This window comes from Petromyzon marinus, chromosome 29, assembly GCF_048934315.1.
Source record: "Petromyzon marinus isolate PM22_M1 ecotype Great Lakes invasive population chromosome 29, UKy_Petmar_22M1.pri1.0, whole genome shotgun sequence".
Lineage (NCBI taxonomy): Eukaryota > Metazoa > Chordata > Hyperoartia > Petromyzontiformes > Petromyzontidae > Petromyzon > Petromyzon marinus.
Genome location: NC_133695.1, coordinates 5,612,554 through 5,637,718, shown reverse-complemented (window position 1 = coordinate 5,637,718; position 25,165 = coordinate 5,612,554). Strand labels below are relative to the sequence as shown.

Genomic DNA, 25,165 nt, shown 5'->3' with positions numbered 1-25,165 from the left:
TGGACAGGTGGCAACCGGCGCAATTTACTGACTCGGAACATGAATGAGCGAGTGAGTGGGTGGGTGTGTGGCTTGGTGGTTAAATGAGTGAGTGGGTGGGTGTGTGGCTTGGTGGTCAAATGAGTGAGTGGGTGGGTGTGTGGCTTGGTGGTTAAATGAGTGAGTGGGTGGGTGAGTGGTAGTGCTGCCACCTTTTTCACTTGAGACCAAACCCTCAAGACAGATCTCTCAGCCAGCCCTGCGGAGTGTGTTCTCATCAACCGTGCTGTTCACTGCGATGAAGTCCGACACAAGGACGCCGGCAACGGATCTCGGTCATAAACCGATTTGCTGCCGCTCCAAACGCAGACGCCGATTCCCGGACTGCACCGAGTCGAACCAGGAGACGTGGCAACCCTTGGCCGGGTCGGGATACATGCACATGGTCTCTAACACCGGGGCAAACTCGCTGGTTTCATTAACCAATTCCCTGTTATTTACATGAAGACCACGTGGCGAGTCTGCGCCGTTTCACACGCTGCTCGGTTTTGCCCGCTCCGCGACATTTAGACATTTACAAAAAATATATATTTTTTAAAATATACATTTTATAATATCACAATATTATTTCCAATAATATATTATATCATAATTATGTAAGAATACATTTGAAAATTTTTCACCAATATTTCTAGGGATCTCAGCGGAAAACCCCACCGATGTTGTGATGTGCGAGAGGCCGCGGTATGCGGTGTGGCCGGATTCATAGGGTGTGGCCGCCTCTCCGTCCCTGCGGGTCATTCCCCATGGCCGGACGTTGCCGTGCGTGGGACAACGCCAGCCACAATCCCCCCCCCCCCGGCCCCTTCCTTTCCCTCATCTTCTTTCGGCAAGGAGGCGTTGTTTTTTTCCGGTGCCGCTCTCTCCGGGCGCTTTACACTCACCACCCCCACTGCCTCTCCCCCCACACGCTCCGGTGGCCTAGCACAGGACCCTCTTTGATAACAAACCTCGAGACTCGGCCAAGGCTGCCCCGTGCGAGTGGCCCAGGTTGGACGCTGACGCTGGATGCCGCCTGTCGCCTGCTGTTTTTGCTTACCGCTCACTGTCGCCCTCTCTCTCTCTCCCCCGTTCCACGTTCCCCCCTCCCTACCTGCCCTCTCCTCCGCATGGCCACCCTCCCCTGTCCCTGTCTCTCCATCCTTGTCTCCCTTCCCGTGTTCATTCTCTCCCGCCGTGTCTCCCGGTCCTTCCCTGTCAATCTCTGTCCCTAACCACCCCCCCCCCCACCCCGTCCCTGTGTCTCCCTGCGTCTGTCACACTTGCCTTGCCTCTCCTCCTGTGTCCCTCGCCTTGTCTCTCCATCCCTGCATCTCCCCGTGCCTCCCGGTCTCCATCCCCGCCTCCCACGACTCCCGCTCCCTGCACGTCTCCCTGTCCCTCCCCTGTCGTCCCCCGTCCCCATTGTGTCCACGCAGCCTCCTGCGTGCGTGCGCCCCCTTCGCCGCAGGGGCCCCCGCTGGTCCCCGGGGCCCCGCCGCTCTCCCAGCTCCCCTCGGCCGTGGACGCTCTCCTGTCTGACCTCACGGGGTCCCCCGGCCCCTCGGCCCCCCCGGGTCCCCCAGGACTCCCCGACCTCTTCCCGTGCGCGCCCCCCCACTCCTCCTCCTCCTCCTCCTCCGCGCCCCTCGGGTACCGCGAGGTGCCCATCGTCCTGGAGTCCGGTCCGTCGCTCCCTCCGGCTGCGAGCGTCGTCGGCGGACTTCGCGAGATCTCCGTCACCTTCGAAAGTAGCTCGACCTTAGACTACGACGACGACGACGACGATGGCGACGACGATGACGACAAGGTGGGGGACGTGTTGAAGCTGCAGCGTGACCGGGGGACGGCCTTCGACACCGCCGTCACCGCCGCGACCGCCGCCACCGCACGGGACTCCGAAGACGACGATGACGACGACGACGACGACATCGAGGTGGAGGATGACCACACCAAAGGCTACGCGGTGCAAGAGACGGCGGCTCCGTCAAGCCTGGCGTCGTCATACACGGTCCCCTACTCCTCCTTCAGAGCTCGTGGTGACCACGAAGACGACGACGACGACGATGACGACGACGACGACGGCGATAACATCCACGAGGGAGGCGCAAGAGGAGCGTCCGGCTCGCCGCTCGATGGCCGGGCGTCCGACCTCGTCGAACCTTTGACGCTGCCGGCATCGTCGCTGCCGCCGCCGCCGTCGTCGCCGTCATCGACGGTGCCGGCAGCGTCGTCGCCGCCGTACGTCCTCATCGGGCCCGGGCGGGCGCAGCCGGCGCAGCAGAACAAACCGTGGCAGCCGCACGAAGATCCGTGGAGCGAGCTGACGTCGGATTTCCAAACGCAGCCGCAGCAGCAACAGCAGCAGCAGCAGCCAGCTCCGTGGGATGAGGACGACGATGACGACGATGAGGATGAGGAAGAGGAGGATGAAGATGCGAGGGCGGCGCGAGGGGGCACGTTGCCGCTAGAGGAGGAGGTTTATCCGGCCGTGTTCTTTTCTGCTTCCGGGGCAGCCAGCGCTGCAGGTAAGGGAGGCTTCAGCACGTGGTGGTTTGGTCGCCTGTGAACTGTTCACGCTTTTTTACGATGTGCGTCATAGCCACGTATTCATTTTGAGTGTTGTTGTTTTTTGGTTCAACCGTTGCGCCGGTTGTGCCGTCATCGGCGGCTTCGCCGACCCGAGACGAACCAGCAAGGTGGTTGCGAAGGTTCGCGGTGGGCCAGTGAACACCACCGCCGTGCTAGAGTCCTGACGATCCCGCGGAACCGGATATCGCAGAACTACCACGGAGGTTCCCTTCAAGTGACCCCTTATCCACGCGCGGAAATTGATTTGTCGATGCTTTTGCTGCTGCGTAGGCAGTGGAGCACAAGTCAATTTTATCGTTATGTTTAAACACACACGTGCGCGTGTGTCCTCTCTCTGGCACAAATCAACCACTCAAAAGTGCCATTAAATTAGTGCATAACATGAAATTAGAAAGTCTTAAAGCCATGAGAAAAATATATATTAACACACTACCCACATTTGGTTAATATGTACAAAATTAAAGCAACACCTGCGTCGATAACACTGAGTGTGGCCTTAAATTGAATACATAAAAAGGCGACGTTTCGGGCAATGGCCCTTCTTCAGAGCATGTGCATAGAGAGGTGCGTTATCCACACCATGTAAGTCGATGCATCTCTCTAAGGAAGCTCTCCGTGAGTCTCGGGGTTCTTTATGTAGAGCCATTGGTGACGGTGCCTCTGAGACCATCAACTGCTCGGCAAACTCGAGATCCAGCCGGTGTAGTCGCTGTGGTTGGGCGGCAGTAACCCGGATTCGAACTCGGGTCTCAGACACAAGCAATTCCCGACTCCCCAGAGCCACCCGGCCTCCTCCCATGGTTTTTTTAATTTCCGTGTATCCTCCGCTTGCCCTGCAGCTTCTGCGATGTCCTTCTGGAGCTTTTTGCCTGCACCGCCACCACCCCTACCCACCCACCACCACCCATACCCACCTACCACCACCCCTACCCACCCACCACCACCCCTACCCACCCACCACCACCCCCACCACCGCTGCCCCTGCCCAATCCAATCGGTTCTCTCTCACGGCCAAACCCGACGTTTAAAGGAGGCGCCTTGGGAACGTCGCTCACCACCTCGCCCGAGTCTCGCTCCTCGGTGGGAAGGATTTTAATTAATCCTCAAGTGGCACCTCGTGACTTAAGGCGACCAAATTTCTGGGAGGCTCAACGGGGGACACGTGGACAGTGGTAGAGGTAGCAGCCTGGCGGCTCACCCCCCCCCCCCACCCACCCGTGCGCATCGAGTGGCCTCGGGTTGTTTTCCAGCGAGTAAACATCTTCGGTTCGTAGGTGGAAGGAACCTGGAAAATATCTGAAATTGTTCATTTGAAATTGGGCTAATTGAAAACTCAATTTGCCCAAAAAAACCCATTTTCTTTAATCCTAAACAAATAGCTGTTTAGGTTCCCTTTACATTCCAAGGTTTGTGTAATGTGACGTTGATGTCGGTGGGTTTTAGAATCTAGAATCTTTATTTATCTTGGATAAATCCGATGAGCTAAGAAGCTCTTTTAAACAGACCATCATGAATTGACTGAAAACATCTTAATCTAGGCGCGCTTCCCGCGTGTTCGCGTGGCGCGAGATTCGGTTCCGTAAAAGGATGTTTGTTTAAGAACAACAACAACCTCAAACCGACCAACAACCAAAGACCTCAGCTGAGCTTCGCGTGGTGGTGGTGGTGGTGCCACGCCACCACCAGCGCTGTTACACCCCCATTGTTACACCCCCATTGTTACACCCCCATTGTTACACCCCCATTGTTACTCCGCCCATTGTTATACCCCCATGGTTACATCCCCATTGTTACACCCCCATTGTTACTCCGCCCATTGTTATACCCCCATGGTTACATCCCCATTGTTACACCCCCCATTGTTACTCCCCCATGGTTACACCCCCCCCCCATTGATTACACCCCCATTGTTACACCCCCATTGTTACTCCCCCATTGTTACTCCGCCCATTATACCCCCATGGTTACACCACATTGTTACACCGCCCATTGTTACACCCCCCATTGTTACACCGCCCATTGTTACACCGCCCACTGTTACACCCCCTGCCACAATCTCTTGGCTGCTGGTGCTTGGTTTTCTCATCGCAGTGCCAGCCGGGGGGAGGGGGGGGGGGGTTGAATTCTGCTTCTCTGCAAACTTTCCCGGTGAGCAATCGGTGTGTGCGCGCCTCCCTGTCTCTCTCCCTCTCTCTCCCTCTCCCTGTCTCTCCCCCCTGGTCCCTGTCTCTTCGTGCTCCACCTCCTCCCACTCCGGTTTCTCCACCCCCCCCGCCCTCCTCCCTCCCCGGCTTCCCTTGCTTGCTGCTCTCTCGCTCCTCTTCGGGCCGTGCAGCGCCGTCGCACGAGGGCGACCTCGTAGCTTCGGGGGTCGCGGGTTCGGGCCCCGGCCGGGCGTGCGAGCCGCACACCTTCCTCCTGTCCAACGGCGGCTCGGACACGTCCACGAGCTCGGACGAGTCCGGCTCGTCCGAGGCGTCCATCGGGTCGGTGGTGCGGGCGAGGGGTCGCCGCGGGGTCGACGGCGAGGGGGGCGGTGGCGGCGGGGAGGGGGAAGAAGAGGGGGGAGACGCTGAGTCGAAGGCTCGGGACGAGGACGCCGAGAAGCGGAGAGAGGAGGAGAAGGAGGAGAAGGAGGAGAAGGAGGAGGTGTCGCCGGCGGCGGCGGAAATGCAAGAGGCGAAGTGCCGGGATGACGATGACGACGACGACGACGGTGACGACGACGATGACGGTGGTGACGATGGTGATGATGAAGGAGACAATGGTGAGGGTAGCGGTGGTGACGACGGCGACGACGGGAATAGGTCGGGCCCCGGCGATGAAGAGACGCGGGCGATGACGGCGGCGCGAGGCGAAGCGAGCGACCGGCCGAGGAAACGCGACGACGTAGCCGTGACGATCAACCAGGGGACCGCTCGCGAACCGCGGAACGACGACAACGACGACGACGATGAAGAGGAGGACATGATGAGCTTCCACATGGTGAGCGCCCAGCCGACCCGACCGCCACCGCCGCCGCCGCCGCCGCCATCAACAATATCTTCCCAGCGTCATCAACCTCCGTCTGTAACGATCGCACCACCGATGTCCACGACAGCAGCAGCAGCAGCAGCATCATCTTCGGGCGAGAGCACGGACGATTCGTCCAAGTCGGAGGGTCTGTCTCCCAGCATCGAGGTGCCCGAGCGATCCGAGTTTGAAGCTTGCCCCGGTGCCGCCATCGCCGCCATCACCGCCACCATCACCGCCGGCACCGCCGGCACCGCCGGCACCGTAGCTGGCGGAGGGGCGCCATCGTCGAACCCCCAGCGGCCACCGACGCCCAGCGACCCCGTCCTGGAGTCTCGCTGGGACGTGACGGCGGCCCTGGAGGACGCGCTGCGCGAAGAAGGGGCGCGGCAGTCCTCGACCGAGGAGCAGCCCGGAGGGGCGGCGGCGGCGGCGACGCCGTCGTCGTCGTCGTCGACGCCGTCGCCAGACTCGTCGTCGGAGAGGCCCGCGGAGGCCGAGGGGGGCGGGAGGCCTTGGTGGGCCACGCTGGCCGCGGTTGTGTGTGCGTCGAGCCAAGGTAACGGATAGTCGGCCGGTTGATTGACCGGTTGATTGGTCGGTTGGTTGATTGGTCAGCCGGTTGATTGATCGGTTGACGGGTCGGGCAGTCGATTGGTCGGCTGATTGATTGGTCTGTTGAAGGGTCAGGCAGTTGACGGGTCGAGCAGTTGATTGGTCGGCCGGTTGATTGACTGGTTGACGGGTCAGGTAGTTGGTCAGCCGGTTGATTGGTCGGTTGACGGGTCAGGTGGTTAGTCAGACGGTTGATTGGTCGGTCGGTTGATTGATCAGCCGGTTGATTGATCGGTTGACGGGTCGGGCAGTCGATTGATCGGCTGAATGATTGGTCTGTTGACGGGTCAGTCAGTTGACGGGTCGAGCAGTTGATTGGTCGGCCGGTTGATTGACTGGTTGACGGGTCAGGTAGTTTCTCAGCTGGTTGATTGGTCGGTTGACGGGTCAGGTGGTTAGTCAGACGGTTGATTGGTCGGTTGACGGGTCTCATTCGTCATCATCGTCCATCCGAGTGTTTGCCTCGATTACTTGGGAAAACTATATCCGATGTGCATCATTATCATCATTAACCTCAGCCGTGAACAATTCATTACATTCGAGCTCTGTTATTTGATTAAGGAATTTGTTTGAAACTAAACAAATTATTTGCTGATGCAGGATAGTTTTGCTGTGCTATGTGCGTGAATGCATACGGTCGAAAAGACAAAGATCCCCGATGTAGCCTTAACAGACTGTAGGGGCAAGTGCTGTTAGCGAGAAGCACCTATGAATGTAGGCACGACACACGAGGGCCGCCTTTGTCTCCCTAGTGGCAATGTTTGGGCACTGCACCAGGTACTCATTTAAGGTTGAGTCGCCCTAGCGGAGGCCCAGGATATGACACATTTTACATTTCTATTTGTGATTAAAGAGATTGATGTCTTTTATTTGAATAGCTCTCAAGGATTAGATTTAAGAATCGATTACCAGGACTTCTCTACTTACGAACGAGTTAGATTCCAGAGGTCTGTTCGTAAGTAGATCTGTTCGTAAGTCCAACTTTACTACTGTCGATTCCAAACATGTTGTACGGCATGTACACTAAACACGGGTAATGGCTTTAAAATTTGTATAATCTCCTGTAGATGTAGATGCCACTGGTTCTTCACGTTCTGCAGATGGAGATGCCACTGGTTCTTCACATTCTGCAGATGTAGATGCCACTGGTTCTTCACGTTCTGCAGATGTAGATGCCACTGGTTCTTCACGTTCTGCAGATGTAGATGCCACTGGTTCTTCACATTCTGCAGATGTAGATGCCACTGGTTCTTCACGTTCTGCAGGTGTAGATGCCACTGGTTCTTCACGTTCTGTAGATGTAGATGCCACTGGTTCTTCACATTCTGCAGATGTAGATGCCACTGGTTCTTCACGTTCTGCAGATGAAGATGCCACTGGTTCTTCATATTCTGTAGATGTAGATGCCACTGGTTCTTCACGTTCTGCAGATGGAGATGCCACTGGTTCTTCACATTCTGCAGATGTAGATGCCACTGGTTCTTCACATTCTGCAGGTGTAGATGCCACTGGTTCTTCACGTTCTGCAGGTGTAGATGCCACTGGTTCTTCACGTTCTGTAGATGTAGATGCCACTGGTTCTTCACGTTCTACAGATGTAGATGCCACTGGTTCTTCACGTTCTGCAGGTGTAGATGCCACTGGTTCTTCACGTTCTGTAGATGTAGATGCCACTGGTTCTTCACGTTCTACAGATGTAGATGCCACTGGTTCTTCACGTTCTGCAGGTGTAGATGCCACCACCTCCATCCATTTCGCGGCGGTTGAACTCACGGCTCTCGGTCCGGACAGGCAACTGGACACGCGGACCTGGTTCGTTCGTATCTCTGAAAGTCGAATGTTCGTAAGTAGAGGAGTCGTCCCCCCCCCCCGTTTGATCATTTTGTTCACATTGTGGCGACTGCAGCGCCCCCTCGTGGCTGCAAAGGGAGATTACGCGACCCGCCACGTGGTGGTGCAACAACAACTCTTAGCGCCACCTCTTGGTGGCCAAAGTTACCAGTTTATGGGGGGGGGGGGGCCCTCCTTGGCAAGCACCATGAGATTTGTTTTCAACAACAGTGTCAAACAACAACAGCAACACAGCAACACAGTTATTTAAAACGCGGTTTCATCTCGTGAAAATGTGTTCATTCGCGCTCCACGTACTTCAATGTAATCAGAGCAGTCACGTGATATTGCAAAGAGGTCACGGGGTGGGGGGGAGGGGAGCTTCGACAGCGTTAAAATGTTCGAGACCGTGAGAGGGCAACAACAACAACGACGACGCCGACGACGAAGACGGCGCCGCGATTCGGGCAAGAGGAGCCGCAATGGAGAAGAGCCTCGAGGGGCGACCGTGCGAGACAAATCAAAAATTGGGTGACCCCCACCTGACCGATTGCCGCACCCCCTGAGCTGATGATGCAGTTACTACGTCACTGATGATGTAGTTACTACGTCACTGATGATGTAGTTACTACACTACTGATGATGTAGTTACTACGCCACTGATAATGTAGTCACTACACCACTGATAATGTAGTTACTACGCCACTGATAATGTAGTTACTACGCCACTGATAATGTAGTTACTACACCACTGATAATGTAGTTACTACACCACTGATAATGTAGTTACTACACCACTGATAATGTAGTCACTACACCACTGATAATGTAGTCACTACACCACTGATAATGTAGTTACTACACCACTGATAATGTAGTTACTACACCACTGATAATGTAGTTACTACGTCACTGATGATGCAGTTACTACGTCACTGATGATGCAGTTACTACACCACTGATAATGTAGTTACTACCTCACTGATGATGTAGTTACTACCTCACTGATGATGTAGTTACTACCTCACTGATGATGTAGTTACTACGTCACTGATAGTGTAGTTACTACACCACTGATAATGTAGTTACTACGTCACTGATGATGTATTTACTACGTCACTGATAATGTAGTTACTACGCCACTGATAATGTAGTTACTACACCACTGATAGTGTAGTTACTACACCACTGATAGTGTAGTTACTACACCACTGATAATGTAGTTACTACACCACTGATAATGTAGTTACTACACCACTGATAATGTATTTACTACGCCCCTGATAATGTAGTTACTACGCCACTGATAGTGTAGTTACTACGCCACTGATAGTGTAGTTACTACGCCACTGATAGTGTAGTTACTACACCACTGATAGTGTAGTTACTACACCACTGATAGTGTAGTTACTATACCACTGATAATGTAGTTACTACACCACTGATAATGTAGTTACTACGCCACTGATAGTGTAGTTACTACGCCACTGATAATGTAGTTACTACACCACTGATAATGTAGTTACTACACTGATAATGTAGTTACTACACCACTGATAATGTAGTTACTACACCACTGATAATGTAGTTACTACACCACTGATAATGTAGTTACTACGCCACTGATAATGTAGTTACTACACCACTGATAATGTAGTTACTACGGCACTGATAATGTTGTTACTACGGCACTGATAATGTAGTTACTACGCCACTGATAACGTAGTTACTACGCCACTGATAATGTGGTTACTACACTGATGATGCAGTTAATACACCACTGATAATGTAGTTACTACGCCACTGATAATGTAGTTACTACGCCACTGATACTGTCGTTACTACGCCACTGATAATGTAGTTACTACACTGATTATGCAGTTACTACACCACTGATAATGTAGTTACTACACCATTGATAATGTAGTTACTACGCCACTGATAATGTAGTTACTACACCACTGATAATGTAGTTACTACACCACTGATAATGTAGTTACTACGTCACTGATAATGTAGTTACTACACCACTGATAATGTAGTTACTACACCACTGATAATGTAGTTACTACGTCACTGATAATGTAGTTACTACACCACTGATAATGTGGTTACTACGCCACCGATGACGTAGTTACTACGTCACCGATAACTCATTCGTCAACAACCGTGCGTCCATAAAAGCAAACAAAACATGTACAGAAGGCGACGTTTCGGACATCGGTCCTTCTTCATAGCACCAACAAAGGCAGGGGTTATTGACGAATGTGTTGATTCTTGTTCATTGACTGAGAGATCCATAAATCTAGATAGAGAGACCCACACGGGGATTTTATTTTAGCTGTGCTCGGATTGGTGATACCAGAGATATGCAGGGGGTCGCGGTGGTGAGATGTAAACTACCTCGCCCGGTGTGCAGGAGATCGTGGGTTCAACACTGACCCTGACGCCTGCTGTGTATTTGGAGTTTGCGGTGTCTCTCTCTCCCGTGGTCGAGTGGATTTTTCCCCTCCACATTTAGAATCAACGTCACACGACGACAAGCCACTGCTTCGTTGCACTATCATTCGTGATAGCCGATGTCACGTCCGAAAGAGAGCTATACTGCTCAGTGCGGCCCCTTACACCTGTGTTTAATAGTTTATACACGCGGCACACCACATCCAGTCTGCTGCTGTACCACCCTCCACTGTGGCTGCGAGTGGCGAGCTGGCCCACCAATATTCCTTTGGAGGCATCGAGTTCGCGCGTGTTGGTACACACCCTTCGTCTGGCCAGTGTGTAAGAACAGGATGCACAACCGTCTTAGAGCAGTGTTTTGTCATTGCAAGGCCCGCGAGGCCACTGATGGTCTTTAGTGCGGCCCCTGATGGTCTTTAGTGCGCCCCTTGGTGGCCTTCAGTGCGGCCTCCTGGTGGCCTTTAGTGCGGCCCCCTGGTGACCTTTAGTGTGGCCCCTGATGGTCTTTAGTGCGGCCCCAGGTGGCCTTTAGTGCGGCCCCTGGTGGCCTTTAGTGCGGCCCCTGGTGGCCTTTAGTGCGGTCCCTGGTGGCCTTTAGTGCGGCCCCAGGTGGCCTTTAGTGCGGCCCCTGGTGGCCTTCAGTGCGGCCCCAGGTGGCCTTCAATGCGGCCCCAGGTGGCCTTCAGTGCGGCCCCTGATGGCCTTTAGTGCGGCCCCAGGTGGCCTTTAGTGCGGTCCCTGGTGGCCTTTAGTGCGGTCCCTGATGGCCTTTAGCGCGGCCCCAGGTGGCCTTTAGTGCGGCCCCTGATGGCCTTTAGCGCGGCCCCTGGTGGCCTTCAATGCGGCCCCTGGCGGCCTTTAGTGCGGCCCCTGGTGACCTTTAGCGCGGCCCCTGGTGGCCTTCAATGCGGCCCTTGGTGGCCTTTAGTGCGGCCCCTGGTGGCCTTCAGTGCGGCCCCTGGCGGCCTCTAGTGCGGCCCCTGACAATACACAAAAAACGCCCCCCTCCACCATAGTGCTGCTGTCAAACCCCACAATGATTTAAAATAATAGTGTGGCGGAGCTCACTCACACTTGATGATGTCTCGTCGGCGACATTGGCCACACCCCGCCTCTGCAAATGAGTGAAGAACACTGCCCTGGATCGAATCTAATTTATATTGTGTAGACTATGTTGGGCCCTCATCGCCTAGGTCCTACGGAAGAGGAGAGCTTAGGGGCCTTATGGGGCTTCAATTCGAACCTATGAAGCCCTAAACGTAAGGTTAAGCCTTCATAGGTTAGAATGAGTTAGATCTAAAGTAGTGTACTCTTAAGTAAGAAATTTAATAGACAATATGAAGGAATATTTTTGTTTACATTTCAAAAGCAACGTATTAACCCTTCTTAATGCGTTAACATGTTAAAAGTCTCCTCGTGCTATAAATCGACAAGTCAAGAGAGTGTTCAGTACTGAACAAGACATTTTTGTTTACCGATATAGACACACGGCATTTATTTGTGTGTATATACAGTGTGTGTGTGTAAATGTTGAGAGTTATAATGAGCTTCCTCACCTTGCCTTCTGCCGTCTGCTGAAGTTTTCACGCTGCTGGAGAAGCGTCGCTGTGTGCCCAAAAGATGCGCTCGGAATCGCGTTGGCAGATGGGTCGCAAAACGAAGAGTTACCGTGTCGTAAAACGAGTTATCTTGTCGTACAATGAGTTGCACTGTCGTAAAACGAGTTACTTTGTAAAACGAAGCGTTACCGCGTCGTAAAACGAAGAGTTACTGGGTCGTAAAACTAATTAGTGTCGTAAAACGAAGAGTCGTGTCGTCAAACGAAAAGTTGCCGTGTCGCAAAGAGAAGCGTTAGCGTGTAGCGTAACGAAGAGTTACCGTCTCGTAAATGCAAGTGTCGAAAAATAAAGTTACCTTGTAAATCGATGCGTGGCGGGCCTCGCGCGTTAGGCGACGTAAAACGAGTCTCACAAATCTGTTGTAAACCGGGCACAATTTTTCAATCAACTATTTTTTTTTACAGCACTTGACGTTATTTCAAAATGCAATCAAATCCAACGCTTAATTGAACAATAGCGTTGCGCTCAGAGATGTTACACGTTAATAAAAAAAAGGGCTTTCAAGAAAAAACAACAAATTCTGGACAGTAACAAACTCACGCCTGCTCGTATTATAATCCTCTATTTGTGTGAATCGAAGATGAATGATTGAGCGTATTCACTCAAGGCGCTTGCTTGATTTGGCTTAGACGAGATGTTATCTCCCTCGCCTGGTGTGCAGGAGGTCGTGGGTTCGATCCCGACCCTGACGCCTGCTGCTGCTGTATATTTGGAGTCTGCGTGTCTCTCTCCCCGTGGCCACGTGGATTGTTTTTCTCCGGGTCCTCCGGTTTTCCCCTCCACTTTTAGAATCGTGCATTGATATTATTTAGATTATTTTTGGTGCTCTCAATGTCCACATGATGGGCCACTTTGTTGAGCTATCATTTGTGGCCAGGTCGCTTCTGAAAAATAAGTTAATAGCTCAGTGGGCTGTGCCTGGTAGGATGGGGATGGTTTGGGGTTGTATTTGTAAATGTTTAGGTGATTGTTTTCACATTTCCTATACTTTGAACCTCTATAGTGTTTTGTACTGTTTGTTGTTGTAACGTTCTGACCCCGTGTCCCTACTGGACATCTGAAGCAACTGGCGGGACCCCGGGGTCCCATCACTGCCCCGGGGTGGGAAAACCCGCGTAGCGACACGAGTCTTGCTGCCTTACCGACAACAAAATGAGTGTCAATCGATTGGTGCTCGTCGAGAGCTACTCGGGGCACTAAGTTTCGTAAAAAGTTGAAAAATTACACAAACACGTTAAATTCACTGCCTGGGGGGGGGGCGGCGGCGGGGCTCGCCTTGGCAAAGAAGCTGAGGATCGACGGCTGACCGGAGGGCGTCGTCGCCGTGCGCGACTGCGGCGGACGCCCCCCGGGGCTCGCGTTTGGCCGGTGGGGTGGCGCCCATCGTGTCGATGGCCGCCTGCTGCTGCTGCTGCTGGCGCTTGTTGGCGCGGCGAGTCTGGGCGGGCGGCGCGTTGCTGTCGTCGTCCAACTCGGCGACGAGATTGGGCGGGATGGCTGGATCGTAGTCGAGGCACGAGTGGGCGGACTGAACAATAATAATAATAATTATTGACCTGATCTTTGCGGGACCCCGGGGTCCCGCCAAATGATTAATCTGTGAAAAGAGCATTGAAGCTCACGGGACTGCTCCAGTCTAAATATTGTGATTCCAGAGCTCCCTCTAGCGGCAGAGGAGGCTTTTTCTGCTAGCAGTGGAGCGAGTCGCCAATTGCAGTGGCTGCGCCTCCACCCGTGGCCCCTCTTCCCTGTGTGCACCGTATGTTGAACTTCCTTCGCGCCGTACGTAACCAACCGTGCTATAATCTGAGGTTGCGGTGATCGACGTAGGGAGGAGGAGGACGATGGAGGCGTTCGCTTGTGGGTACAAGAAGCATCCAGGACACAGACACTCAGACATTCTATTGAAGCTGGAATAACCCGATTGTCTAGATTAGGGTGCGGTGGATTTATGGGGCCTCCCCCCCCCCCTCCACGCTCCCGCCTAGTCCCATACATTTCTTCCCATCTCCAAGCCCTGGCGAGAGAGCGGATTCATGATTCCACGCAAGTCTTCGCGAGAACGCACACAGCTGGTGCGACGGGCGCGAGTATTCGCGCACGGATCGATCGATCAGCCGCTCCCACAGTCGCACCGTGGAGATTCCCCTCCTCTGCTTGCCACCCATGGGGGGGGAGGTAGTTTTAGGTGCCCGCATCGATCTCGTGAGACGTGCCGATTGGGGGGGGGGGTGGTGAGCATCGTGTGCGTGGGAGGGAGGGGGACCCCTCGTGGTGGTGGTGTGGTCAATGTGGGGAGCGGTGGTGCAGCGGTTAGCGCGCTACCAGCCCGGCTAACGACCCGAGTTCGATTCCCGCTCACTGCCAACCACCAGCGACGATTATCATGAACCGGTCGTGGGCCTCCCTTAGGTAGACTCGGCCTAAAATTAGTATACTCTGGTGCGGTGTGTAAAATCATCGCCGCTGGGGAGATAAAGGCGGTCGAGCGTGGTGCTGGCCACCCACGCCTTCGTGTGCCGTTCCGGCCTTCATAGGTGCTCGCTAACAGCACTTGCCCCTACAGCCTGTTACAGGCTACACGGGAGAGGGGGGGGGGTTCTCTGTGTGCTGTAGGTGAGTGCGAGTTAGGTGAGTGAGTCGTGGTGCAGAGTGATGCAGCCTCTCGCTCAGCACGGATGCTGCATTAGCCACACCCATAATCCATTTAAACCCCCCTCTCTCTCCCCTCTCCTGCATCTCTCTCCCCTGCATCTCTCTCTCCCCTCTCCTGCCTCTCCCCTCTCCCTTCCAATTTTACATATACGGTCTCTCTCTCCCTTGCCTCTCTCATCTCTCTCCCCTGTCTGTTTCATCTCCATCCCTCTTCTTTCCTGCATCTCTATTCCATTTCCAATTTCTCTCTTCATCCTTTCATCTCTCTGCCCTACCCCTCTCATCTCCCGGCCCTCTCATACCCCCCCCTGCTCTCTCCCCATTTTCTCATCCATTTCATTTCTCTCTCCTCTCTCTCTCTCCTCGTGTCTGCGATCATCCACATGCAAGCAGCAGCACCAGCCCCCGTCTTCCCGGTGCCTTGCGAACCATTCGCGTGAATTTCTGCTCATTGTGAATTCATCCGGCGTACCCGACACCCGCGCGTGTGCATAGGACAAAAACAATATAAATATATACACAGTACTGCATTCGCCAGGTTTAACAATAAAATTAAGCCGCTTAGGTTGGAAGGGACCGGTTCGATTCGCATCCTCCGCCCCCCATCGTCCCCCTCTCTCCTTTCTTTCCGGCGTCCGCTGCGAAGTCGCCGGTTTTGTTTTGTCCGCGAGAGGCGGCTCCTCGCCTGTCCGCGATGTCTCTCGCTGCTCGCTCGGCAATGGAGACGCAGCTGTGGAAGACGAACTGGGAGCGCGGTAAATACCCCCCCCCACAATCACCCCATCCAGTGTGTCTCGCTCGATCTGTAATCTCCGTGTGTCTCTCGCTGTCTTTCCCCATCTCTCTCGATCTGTAATCTCCGTGGGTGTGTCTCTCTCTGTCTTTCCCCGTCTCTCTCGATCTGTAATCTCCGTGTGTCTCTCTCTGTCCCCGTCTCTCTCGATCTGTAATCTCCGTGTGTGTCTCTCTCTGTCTTTCCCCGTCTCTCTCGATCTGTAATCTCCGTGTGTGTCTCTCTCTGTCTTTCCCCGTGTCTATCGATCTGTAATCTCCGTGTGTCTCTCTCTGTCTGTCCCCGTGTCTCTCGACCTGTCTCTCCGTGTGTCTCCCCGTGTCCTCTCTCTCTCGCCGTGTCTCTCTCGTTGTGTATCCGGGTCTCTCTGTGCGTGTCTCTCTTTGTCTCTGAATGTGCCAACCTCGGTTTAACACGCAGCAGGCTTTCGCGGCCAAATATTATCCGTAATAAAGGTTTTTATTTTGGTTAGATCGCGTAAATATAACCAGTAACGAATTGGCACGTTTTGTTTACGTGACAGACATTGCTAATTGGCTGTGTTGGGTGGCGGCGGGTTTAACGACACATTTATATTTACGCGATTTAACTCAAAAAAATCCTGTATGGGGTCTACCTCTAAATGTGCATCTGTCTCTACACGTGCGGCAAGATCTCTCCTGTGTCTCCAATGTCTCCAAAAAGTCTCCCCGTGTCGACATGGCCGTCTGTACGTTTTGTGCGTCTCCCCACGTCTCTCTCCTTGTCTCTCCCTCCACCTTTGCGTGTCTACGGATCTCTCTGTCTCTGCTATTCCCCATCTCTCTTCCCGTCTCCAGGCCACCACCCTCTATTGTCTTGCAATCGATCCTCAGCTCTCTCCCTCTCTCGCTGCGTTTTCCTTATCAGCACCTCCCCATACATCTCATATTATCTTTGCTCGCGGTGTGTCTATCTGTTATATATTTTGTCCTTGTGTGGTCTCTCTGTACCAACGTCTGTGTCTTTGTCCATCCTTCTGTGTGTCTCTATCTGACATGATTGTGGTCTGTCTGTCTGTCTGTGTGTCTGTATGTATTATCCGGCATTGCCATATTCACTACCTATTGCTTCTCATCACTCTCTCTGTCGGTCGCTCTATCTTTATATGTTGTCTGTATTTATCTCCCTCTCGTGTCTCTCCATCTCTCTCTCTCTGCTCGATCTATTCTTGGCACCACCCAATTAATGTCTGCGCCTTTTGTCTGGCCGCCTTCTCCCCGGAGCCTCCCCTCCCTCCCGTGTTGAATATTCGACATCTGTTTGTGTTACCCTCTCGTACGCACGAATGGCATACGTTGTGTGTATATGTTATGTGTGTACCTGCGTGTGTGTGTGTGTACATCGTGCGTGGGGAGCGGTTTGTGTAGTGGTTAGCGCTGCGCTGCGCTACGAACCCGGCGACCCGAGTTCGATTCCTGCTCACGGCCAACACCGGTGACGATTAATCCAAACGCGGTCCTGGGGCCTTCTTTAGGTCGACTCAGCCGCAAATGAGTACCTGGTGCGGTGTGTAAACATCGCCGCTGGGGAGACAAAGGCGGCCGGGCGTGCTGCTGGCCGCCCGCTCCCAAAATTAATTCGAAGTCCCGGTCTTAATAGGTGCTCGCTAACAGCACTCGCCCCCTACAGCCTGTCAAAGGCTTCACGGAGCGTCTTCGTCTTGAGTGATGGTTCCTGAGTCGCACAGCTGCTGCAGTGGATACGTGCATATACTATAGCAGTGGATACGTGCATATACTACAGGATACGTGCATACCCTGCAGCAGTGGATACGTGCATATACTACAGCAGTGGACACGTGCATATACTGCAGCAGTGGATACGTGCATACACTGCAGCAGTGGATACGTGCATATACTGCAGCAGTGGATACGTGCATATACTACAGCAGTGGATACGTGCATATACTACAGCAGTGGATACGTGCATATACTACAGCAGTGGACACGTGCATATACTGCAGCAGTGGACACGTGCATATACTGCATCAGCACGCCCAGTGTGTGCGTGGCTGTAATTGGCCTGTTCATGACAGTATAGATATACTTTGATTTAAAGCTTTCGTAACTGCAGGGATTCATATTCTTGGTTCTTGCGGTAAAGTCACGTAGAAGGGAAACAATAAAATAATAAAAATATAAGCAATCATTATCAGGTGTGACACCTGATGATGATTGCTTGTGTTGCAGTCGAAACGTGATAATTTTATTGTTTTATATTTTTATTATTCTACTGTTTCCCTTCTACGTGGTGACTTTACCGAAAGAACCAAGAATATAGATATACTGTTATGTTTGTGTGCGTGTGTTCATTTATACGGTTTGGGATAGGGTGTGCTTACGGGGTTTGTTTTTGGGTGGGGTGGTTGGAGTGTAAGGGTTCGGGTGTGGTGGTGGAGGTTCGGGTGTGATTCGGGTGTTGGGAGGTCAGGTTGTGATTAGCGTGTGGATGTTAGGGTGTGGTGTTGGGGTGTGTTTAGGGTGTGAGGGTTATGGTGTGGATAATGTCGGGGTTAGGGTGATGTTAGGGGGTGGTTAATGTGGAGGTTTTGGTGTGGTTTTAGCGTCTTGGTTCTAGATGTGAAGCTTTCGTGACTGCAAGGATTCATACTCTTTGGGTTTTTCGGTAAAGTCACGTAGGTAAAAAAAGCGTCTGAGTGTTTGCGTGTGGGTAGGAGGGTGTGTGGGTGGCTAGGGTGTGGGTGGTTAGGGTGTGGTTGGGGTGTTAGTGTGTGTGTATGGGGGTATTGTTAGTGTGTGTGTGGGGGGGTATTGTTAGTGTGTGTGTGTGGGGGTATTGTTAGTGTGGGATTAGTGTGTGTGTGTGGGGGTATTGTTAGTGTGGGGTTAGTGTGTGTGGGGGTATTGTTAGTGTGTGTGTATGGGGGTATTGTTAGTGTGTGTGTGTGTGGGTATTGTTAGTGTGTGTGTGTGGGGGTATTGTTAGTGTGGGATTAGTGTGTGTGTGGGGGTATTGTTAGTGTGGGGTTAGTGTGTGTGGGGGTATTGTTAGTGTGTGGTTAGTGTGTGTGTGTGGGTGTTGTTAGTGTGGGGTTAGTGTGTGTGTGGGTATTGTTAGTGTGTGTGTGTGGGTATTGTTAGTGTGTGTGTGTGGGTATTGTTAGTGTGTGTGTGTGGGTATTGTTAGTGTGTGTGTGTGGGTATTGTTAGTGTGTGTGTGTGGGTATTGTTAGTGTGTGTGTGTGGGTATTGTTAGTGTGGGGTTGGTGTGTGTGTGTGGGGGGGTATTGTTCGTGTGTGGTTAGTGTGTGTGTGTGGGTATTGTTAGTGTGGGGTTAGTGTGTGTGGGGGTATTGTTAGTGTGTGTGTGGGGGTATTGTTAGTGTGTGTGTGGGGGTATTGTTAGTGTGTGTGTGGGGGTATTGTTAGTGTGTGTGTGTGTGGGGGTATTGTTAGTGTGTGTGTGTGGGGGTATTGTTCGTGTGGGGTTAGTGTGTGTGGGGGTATTGTTAGTGTGTGTGTGTGGGGGTATTGTTAGTGTGTGGTTAGTGTGTGTGTGTGGGGGTATTGTTAGTGTGTGTGTGTGGGGGTATTGTTAGTGTGTGGTTAGTGTGTGTGGGGGTATTGTTAGTGTGTGTGTGCGGGTATTGTTAGTGTGGGGTTAGTGTGTGTGTAGAGGGGGTTAGTGTGTGTGTGGGTGTTGTTAGTGTGTGTGTGTGGGTATTGTTAGTGTGGGGTTAGTGTGTGTGTGTGGGGGGGGGTATTGTTAGTGTGTGTGTGTGGGGGTATTGTTAGTGTGTGTGTGTGTGGGGGTATTGTTAGTGTGTGTGTGTGTGGGGGTATTGTTAGTGTGTGTGTGTGTGGGGGTATTGTTAGTGTGTGTGTGTGGGGGTATTGTTAGTGTGTGTGTGTGTGGGGGTATTGTTAGTGTGTGTGTGTGTGGGGGTATTGTTAGTGTGTGTGTGTGTGGGGGTATTGTTAGTGTGTGTGTGTGGGGGTATTGTTAGTGTGTGTGTGTGTGGGGGTATTGTTAGTGTGTGTGTGTGGGGGTATTGTTAGTGTGTGTGTGTGGGGGTATTGTTAGTGTGTGTGTGTGGGGGTATTGTTAGTATGTGTGTGTGGGGGTATTGTTAGTATGTGTGTGTGGGGGTATTGTTAGTGTGTGGTTAGTGTGTGTGTGTGGGTGTTGTTAGTGTGGGGTTAGTGTGTGTGTGGGTATTGTTAGTGTGTGTGTGTGGGTATTGTTAGTGTGTGTGTGTGGGTATTGTTAGTGTGTGTGTGGGGGTATTGTTCGTGTGGGGTTAGTGTGTGTGTGTGGGGGTATTGTTAGTGTGTGTGTGTGGGGGTATTGTTAGTGTGTGTGTGTGGGGGTATTGTTAGTATGTGTGTGTGTAAGGGGGTATTGTTAGTGTGTGTGTGGGGGTATTGTTAGTGTGTGTGTGGGGGTATTGTTAGTGTGTGTGTGTGGGGGTATTGTTAGTATGTGTGTGTGGGGGTATTGTTAGTGTGTGTGTGTGTGGGGGTATTGTTAGTGTGTGTGTGTGTGGGGGTATTGTTAGTGTGTGTGTGTGTGGGGGTATTGTTAGTGTGTGTGTGTGTGGGGGTATTGTTAGTGTGTGTGTGTGGGGGTATTGTTAGTATGTGTGTGTGGGGGTATTGTTAGTATGTGTGTGGGGGTATTGTTAGTATGTGTGTGTGGGGGTATTGTTAGTATGTGTGTGTGGGGGTATTGTTAGTATGTGTGTGTGGGTATTGTTAGTGTGGAGTTAGTGTGTGTGTGGGGGTATTGTTAGTGTGGGGTTAGTGTGTGTGTATATGTGTGTGTGTGGTTAGTGTGTGTGTATATGTGTGTGTGTGTGGTTAGTGTGTGTGTGTATATGTGTGTGTGTGGTTAGTGTGTGTGTGGGGTTAGTGTGTGTGTGTGGGGTTGGGGTGTGTGTGTGTGTGTGGTTAGTGTGTGTGTGGGGGGGGGGTATTGTTAGTGTGTGTGTGTGTGGTTAGTGTGTGTGTGTAGGGTTAGTGTGTGTGTGTAGGGTTAGTGTGTGTGTGTGGGGTTAGTGTGTGTGTGTGTGGTTAGTGTGTGTGTGTGGAGGGGGGTATTGTTAGTGTGTGTGTAGGGTTAGTGTGTGTCTGTGTGGTTAGTGTGTGTGTGTGTGGGGTTAGTGTGTGTGTATGTGTGTAGGGTTAGTGTGTGTGGTTAGTGTGTGTGTGTGTGGTTAGTGTGTGTGTGTGTGGTTAGTGTGTGTGTGTGTGGTTAGTGTGTGTGTGTGGTTAGTGTGTGTGTGTGTAGGGTTAGTGTGTGTGTGTGGTTAGTGTGTGTGTGTGGTTAGTGTGTGTGTGTAGGGTTAGTGTGTGTGTGTGTAGGGTTAGTGTGTGTGTGTGTAGGGTTAGTGTGTGTGTGTGTAGGGTTAGTGTGTGTGTGTAGGGTTAGTGTGTGTGTGTAGGGTTAGTGTGTGTGTAGGGTTAGTGTGTGTGTGTAGGGTTAGTGTGTGTGTGTGGGGTTAGTGTGTGTGTGTGGGGTTAGTGTGTGTGTGTGGGGTTAGTGTGTGTGTGTGGGGTTAGTGTGTGTGTGTGGGGTTAGTGTGTGTGTGGTTAGTGTGTGTGTGTGTGGTTAGTGTGTGTGTGTGGTTAGTGTATGTGTGTGTGTGTGGTTAGTGTGTGTGTGTGGTTAGTGTGTGTGTAGGGTTAGTGTGTGTGTAGGGTTAGTGTGTGTGTGTGTGGTTAGTGTGTGTGTGTAGGGTTAGTGTGTGTGTAGGGTTAGTGTGTGTGTGTAGGGTTAGTGTGTGTGTGTGGGGTTAGTGTGTGTGTAGGGTTAGTGTGTGTGTGTGGTTAGTGTGTGTGTAGGGTTAGTGTGTGTGTGTGGTTAGTGTGTGTGTGTGGTTAGTGTATGTGTGTGTGTAGGGTTAGTGTGTGTGTGTGGTTAGTGTGTGTGTGTAGGGGGGTGAAAGGGGTGGCGGTTCGAGTCTGGGTGAGGCTGTGGCGGCACGGTTCTTGTGCACGCCTCGGGGTGTAGGGTGAAGGGGGGGTCAGAGTTAGGGGTCCCTGTCCCCCCGATACCCCCTCATTAAATATTCACGGTTTTGGGTTCATTAAACATTGACAGCTGCGCGTGAGCACGTGTGTGCATGAGCACGTGTGTGTGGAGCGGTGGCGCATCGGTTAGCGCGTTGCGCTACGAACCCGGCGACCCGAGTTCGATTCCTGCTCCACAGCGAAGATCAGTGACGATTATCTGAACCGGTCCTGGGCCTCCCTTAGGTCGACTCAGCCTCGGGGCGTGGTTCTGACACACAGCCCCTAAAGCCCGTTGAGGCTATACGGGGGGTGGCTTTGTGCAATACCAGCCTACACAGGCTATATATGGCACTGCAAGTGTCTGTCTGTCTGTGTGTGGGAGCGGTAGTGTAGTGGTTAGCGCGCCGCGCTATGAACCTGGCGACCCGGGTTCGATTCCCGCTCACAGCCAACACCAGTGACGATTATCTGAACCGGTCCTGGGCCTCCCCTAGGTCGACTCAGCCTTAAATGAGTACCTGGTGCGGTGGATAAAAACATTGCCACTGGGGAGACAAAGGCGGTCGGGCGTGGTCCTGGCCACCCACCCCCTCGTGTACCGTTCCGGCCTTCATAGGTGCTCGCTAACAGTACTTGCCCCTACAGTCTGTTAAGGCTATACGGGGGATCTTTGTCTTTGTATCTTTGTTCACACCACCACCAAAAAAAAGCTCATGACCTCGGGTTCACGACGAGTGATGGATATTCATTTTTTTTTTAAACACACAAACGTGTGTGCGCTCGTGTGACGGTGACATGGCTTAGGGAATCAGGAATTCCCGCACTATCTTCAGCCATCGCCGTCATTGTCATCGTGAGCATTGATTGATTTACTACCTGTGGGAGGGGGGGGGGAATGGCGTGTTCATATTTAATGGATATTCCTTTGTGCGTGTCACCGACGCTCGGCCGATGACAATATGTAAGCAGGCTGAACGCCGCCTTGCAATATTTCGCCTCGCCACGGAATAACAATTCGGTTTAATGTGGAGCAGCAGCATCACCATCATCAGCATCACCACCACCATCAGCATCAACACCACCATCATCAGCATCACCACCACCATCATCAGCATCACCACCACCATCATCATCAGCATCACAACCACCACCACCACCATCATCAGCATCACTACGAACACCACCACCACCATCATTATCTTCACCACACAAAGACAAATATCCCCCATATAGCCTTAACAGACTGTAGGGTAAAGTGCTGTGAGCGAGTACCTATAAAGGCTGGCAAGGCACAGGAGGGGGTGGGTGGCCAACACCACGCCCGGCCGCCTTTGTCTCCCCAGTGGCGATGTTTACACACCGCACCAGGTACTCATTTGAGGCCGAGTCGACCTAGTGGAGGCCCAGGATCGGTTCAGATAATCGTCACTGTTGTTGGCCGTGAGCGGGAATCGAACTCGGGTGGCCGGGTTTGTAGCGCAGCGTAGCGCTAACTGCTACACCACCGCTCCCCATATCTTCACCAAACACCACCGCCATCACGAACACTATCATCACTACCACTGCCATCATTGTCATTATCACCACTCACCACCATCACTATTATCACCACCACCACCACCATCATCATTACCATCATCATCTCCATGAACGACGTGTAATGACTCCTATGTGATAGGCGTACCGTTCAGAAAGGCTGATGGCAGTGGTGGTAATGATGATGATGGTGGTGGCGGTGATAGTGGTGGTGGGTAGTGGCCTTAATAGGTGCTCGCTAACAGCACTTGCCCCAACAGTCTATGAAGGGTATAGAGGAGACCTTTGTCTTTTAGGGTAGTGGTGGTGATGGTGATGACGGTGGTGATGATGATTGTAGATCAACACTTGAAAGTGCAGTACAGTATGCTATGCGAGTCATGTAACCGATGATGTCATCTTCATCTTAATCATAATTACCACCACCATCATAATTATAATTACCATCATCGTCATCAATGCCACACTCTCAGCCATTCCCAATCGCCCACTGATGCATGATATGATTCATGTTCAGCGAAGACCTGGGGCTTACGTGATCGCCTTTCGACTTAAACTGAGAGGTGACTAATCACGATGCAGCCGATTTAAGCCCAAAGCTATTGCGCAATCAGGGGGTTTGTGGGGGGCGGGGGCGCTGGGGGGCCGGGGAGTGAGTGGGGCTCGGGAGTGGTTCGTCCAATATAGAAACGTGAATGTTCGCATCACTCTCTCACTCTCTCTCTCTCCTGCCCTCCCCCCTCTACAGCAGTACCATCACCAGCCGTAACACACACACACACCAGTCGTCAGTCACACACACACACCAGTCGTCAGTCACACACACCAGCCGTCAGTCACACACACACACCAGCCGTCACACACACCAGCCGTCACACACACACACCAGTCGTCAGTCACCCACACACACCAGTCGTCAGTCACACACACACACACACAAGTCGTCAGTCACACACACACACACCAGACGTCAGTCACACACACACACCAGTCGTCAGTCACACACACACACCAGCCGTCAGTCACACACACACCAGTCGTCAGTCACACACACACAAACTAGCCGTCACACACACACACACCAGCCGTCACACACACACACAAGTCGTCAGTCACACACACACCAGTCGTCAGTCACACACACACCAGACGTCAGTCACACACACCAGCCGTCACACACACACACCAGTCGTCAGTCACACACACACCAGTCGTCAGTCACACACACACACACAAGTCGTCAGTCACACACACACCAGCCGTCAGTCACACACACACACACACCAGTCGTCAGTCACACACACACACCAGCCGTCAGTCACACACACACACCAGCCGCCACCCACATCAGCTGTCAGTCACACCATCCGTCAGTCACACGCGCCAGCGGTCAGTCACACCAACCACCATCACTAGCCATCACAGACCAGAACCAGCCGTCACACCGACTGTTACGTGCACATCATCACTCACCACTCACCCTTACCCATCAATCACGCACCATACTCACCACCACCACCATCCACTTTCACCACCAGCCACCCACATTCACCCACCCTCACCACAGACCCACCCACCCTCACCACAGACCCACCCACCCTAACCACAGATCCACCCACCCACACCACAGACCCACCCACACCACATGCCACCCACCCACACCACATGCCACCCACCCACACCACATGCCACCCACCCTCACCACAGACCCACCCACCCTCACCACATGCCACCCACCTTCACCACAGACCCACCCACCCTAACCACAGATCCACCCACCCACACCACAGACCCACCCACACCACATGCCATCCACCCACACCACATGCCACCCACCCACACCACATGCCACCCACCCTCACCACAGACCCACCCACCCTCACCACATGCCACCCACCCTCACCACAGACCCACCCACCCTCACCACATGCCACCCACCCTCACCACATGCCACCCACCAACCCGACCCACACCGCTGAAGTAAAAAAAAGCACACTGTCAGGTGGCCGGGTGAGCTGTGTGGGGGGAGAGTGTGGGGG

At 52.7% G+C, this 25,165-nt stretch overlaps 1 protein-coding gene across 5 annotated transcripts in view; it reads left to right on the top strand.

The window, feature by feature from the left end:
- The window catches only part of LOC116947066 (reticulon-1-A-like), a 78,339-nt gene that overhangs the window by 32,501 nt on the left and 20,673 nt on the right, over positions 1–25,165 (top strand). For 3 of the 5 annotated variants that reach the window (XM_032962465.2, XM_076070493.1, XM_076070492.1), the window contains 2 exons: positions 1,458–2,546; positions 4,946–6,181. The exons of 1 other annotated variant lie outside the window; for it this stretch is intronic. In XM_032962465.2, the coding sequence (XP_032818356.2) occupies positions 1,458–2,546; positions 4,946–6,181 (2,325 nt within the window). Of the gene's footprint in view, positions 1–1,457; positions 2,547–4,945; positions 6,182–14,816; positions 15,557–25,165 lie in introns of those variants that run through there. One more of the 5 variants, XM_032962468.2, reaches the window with a different exon arrangement.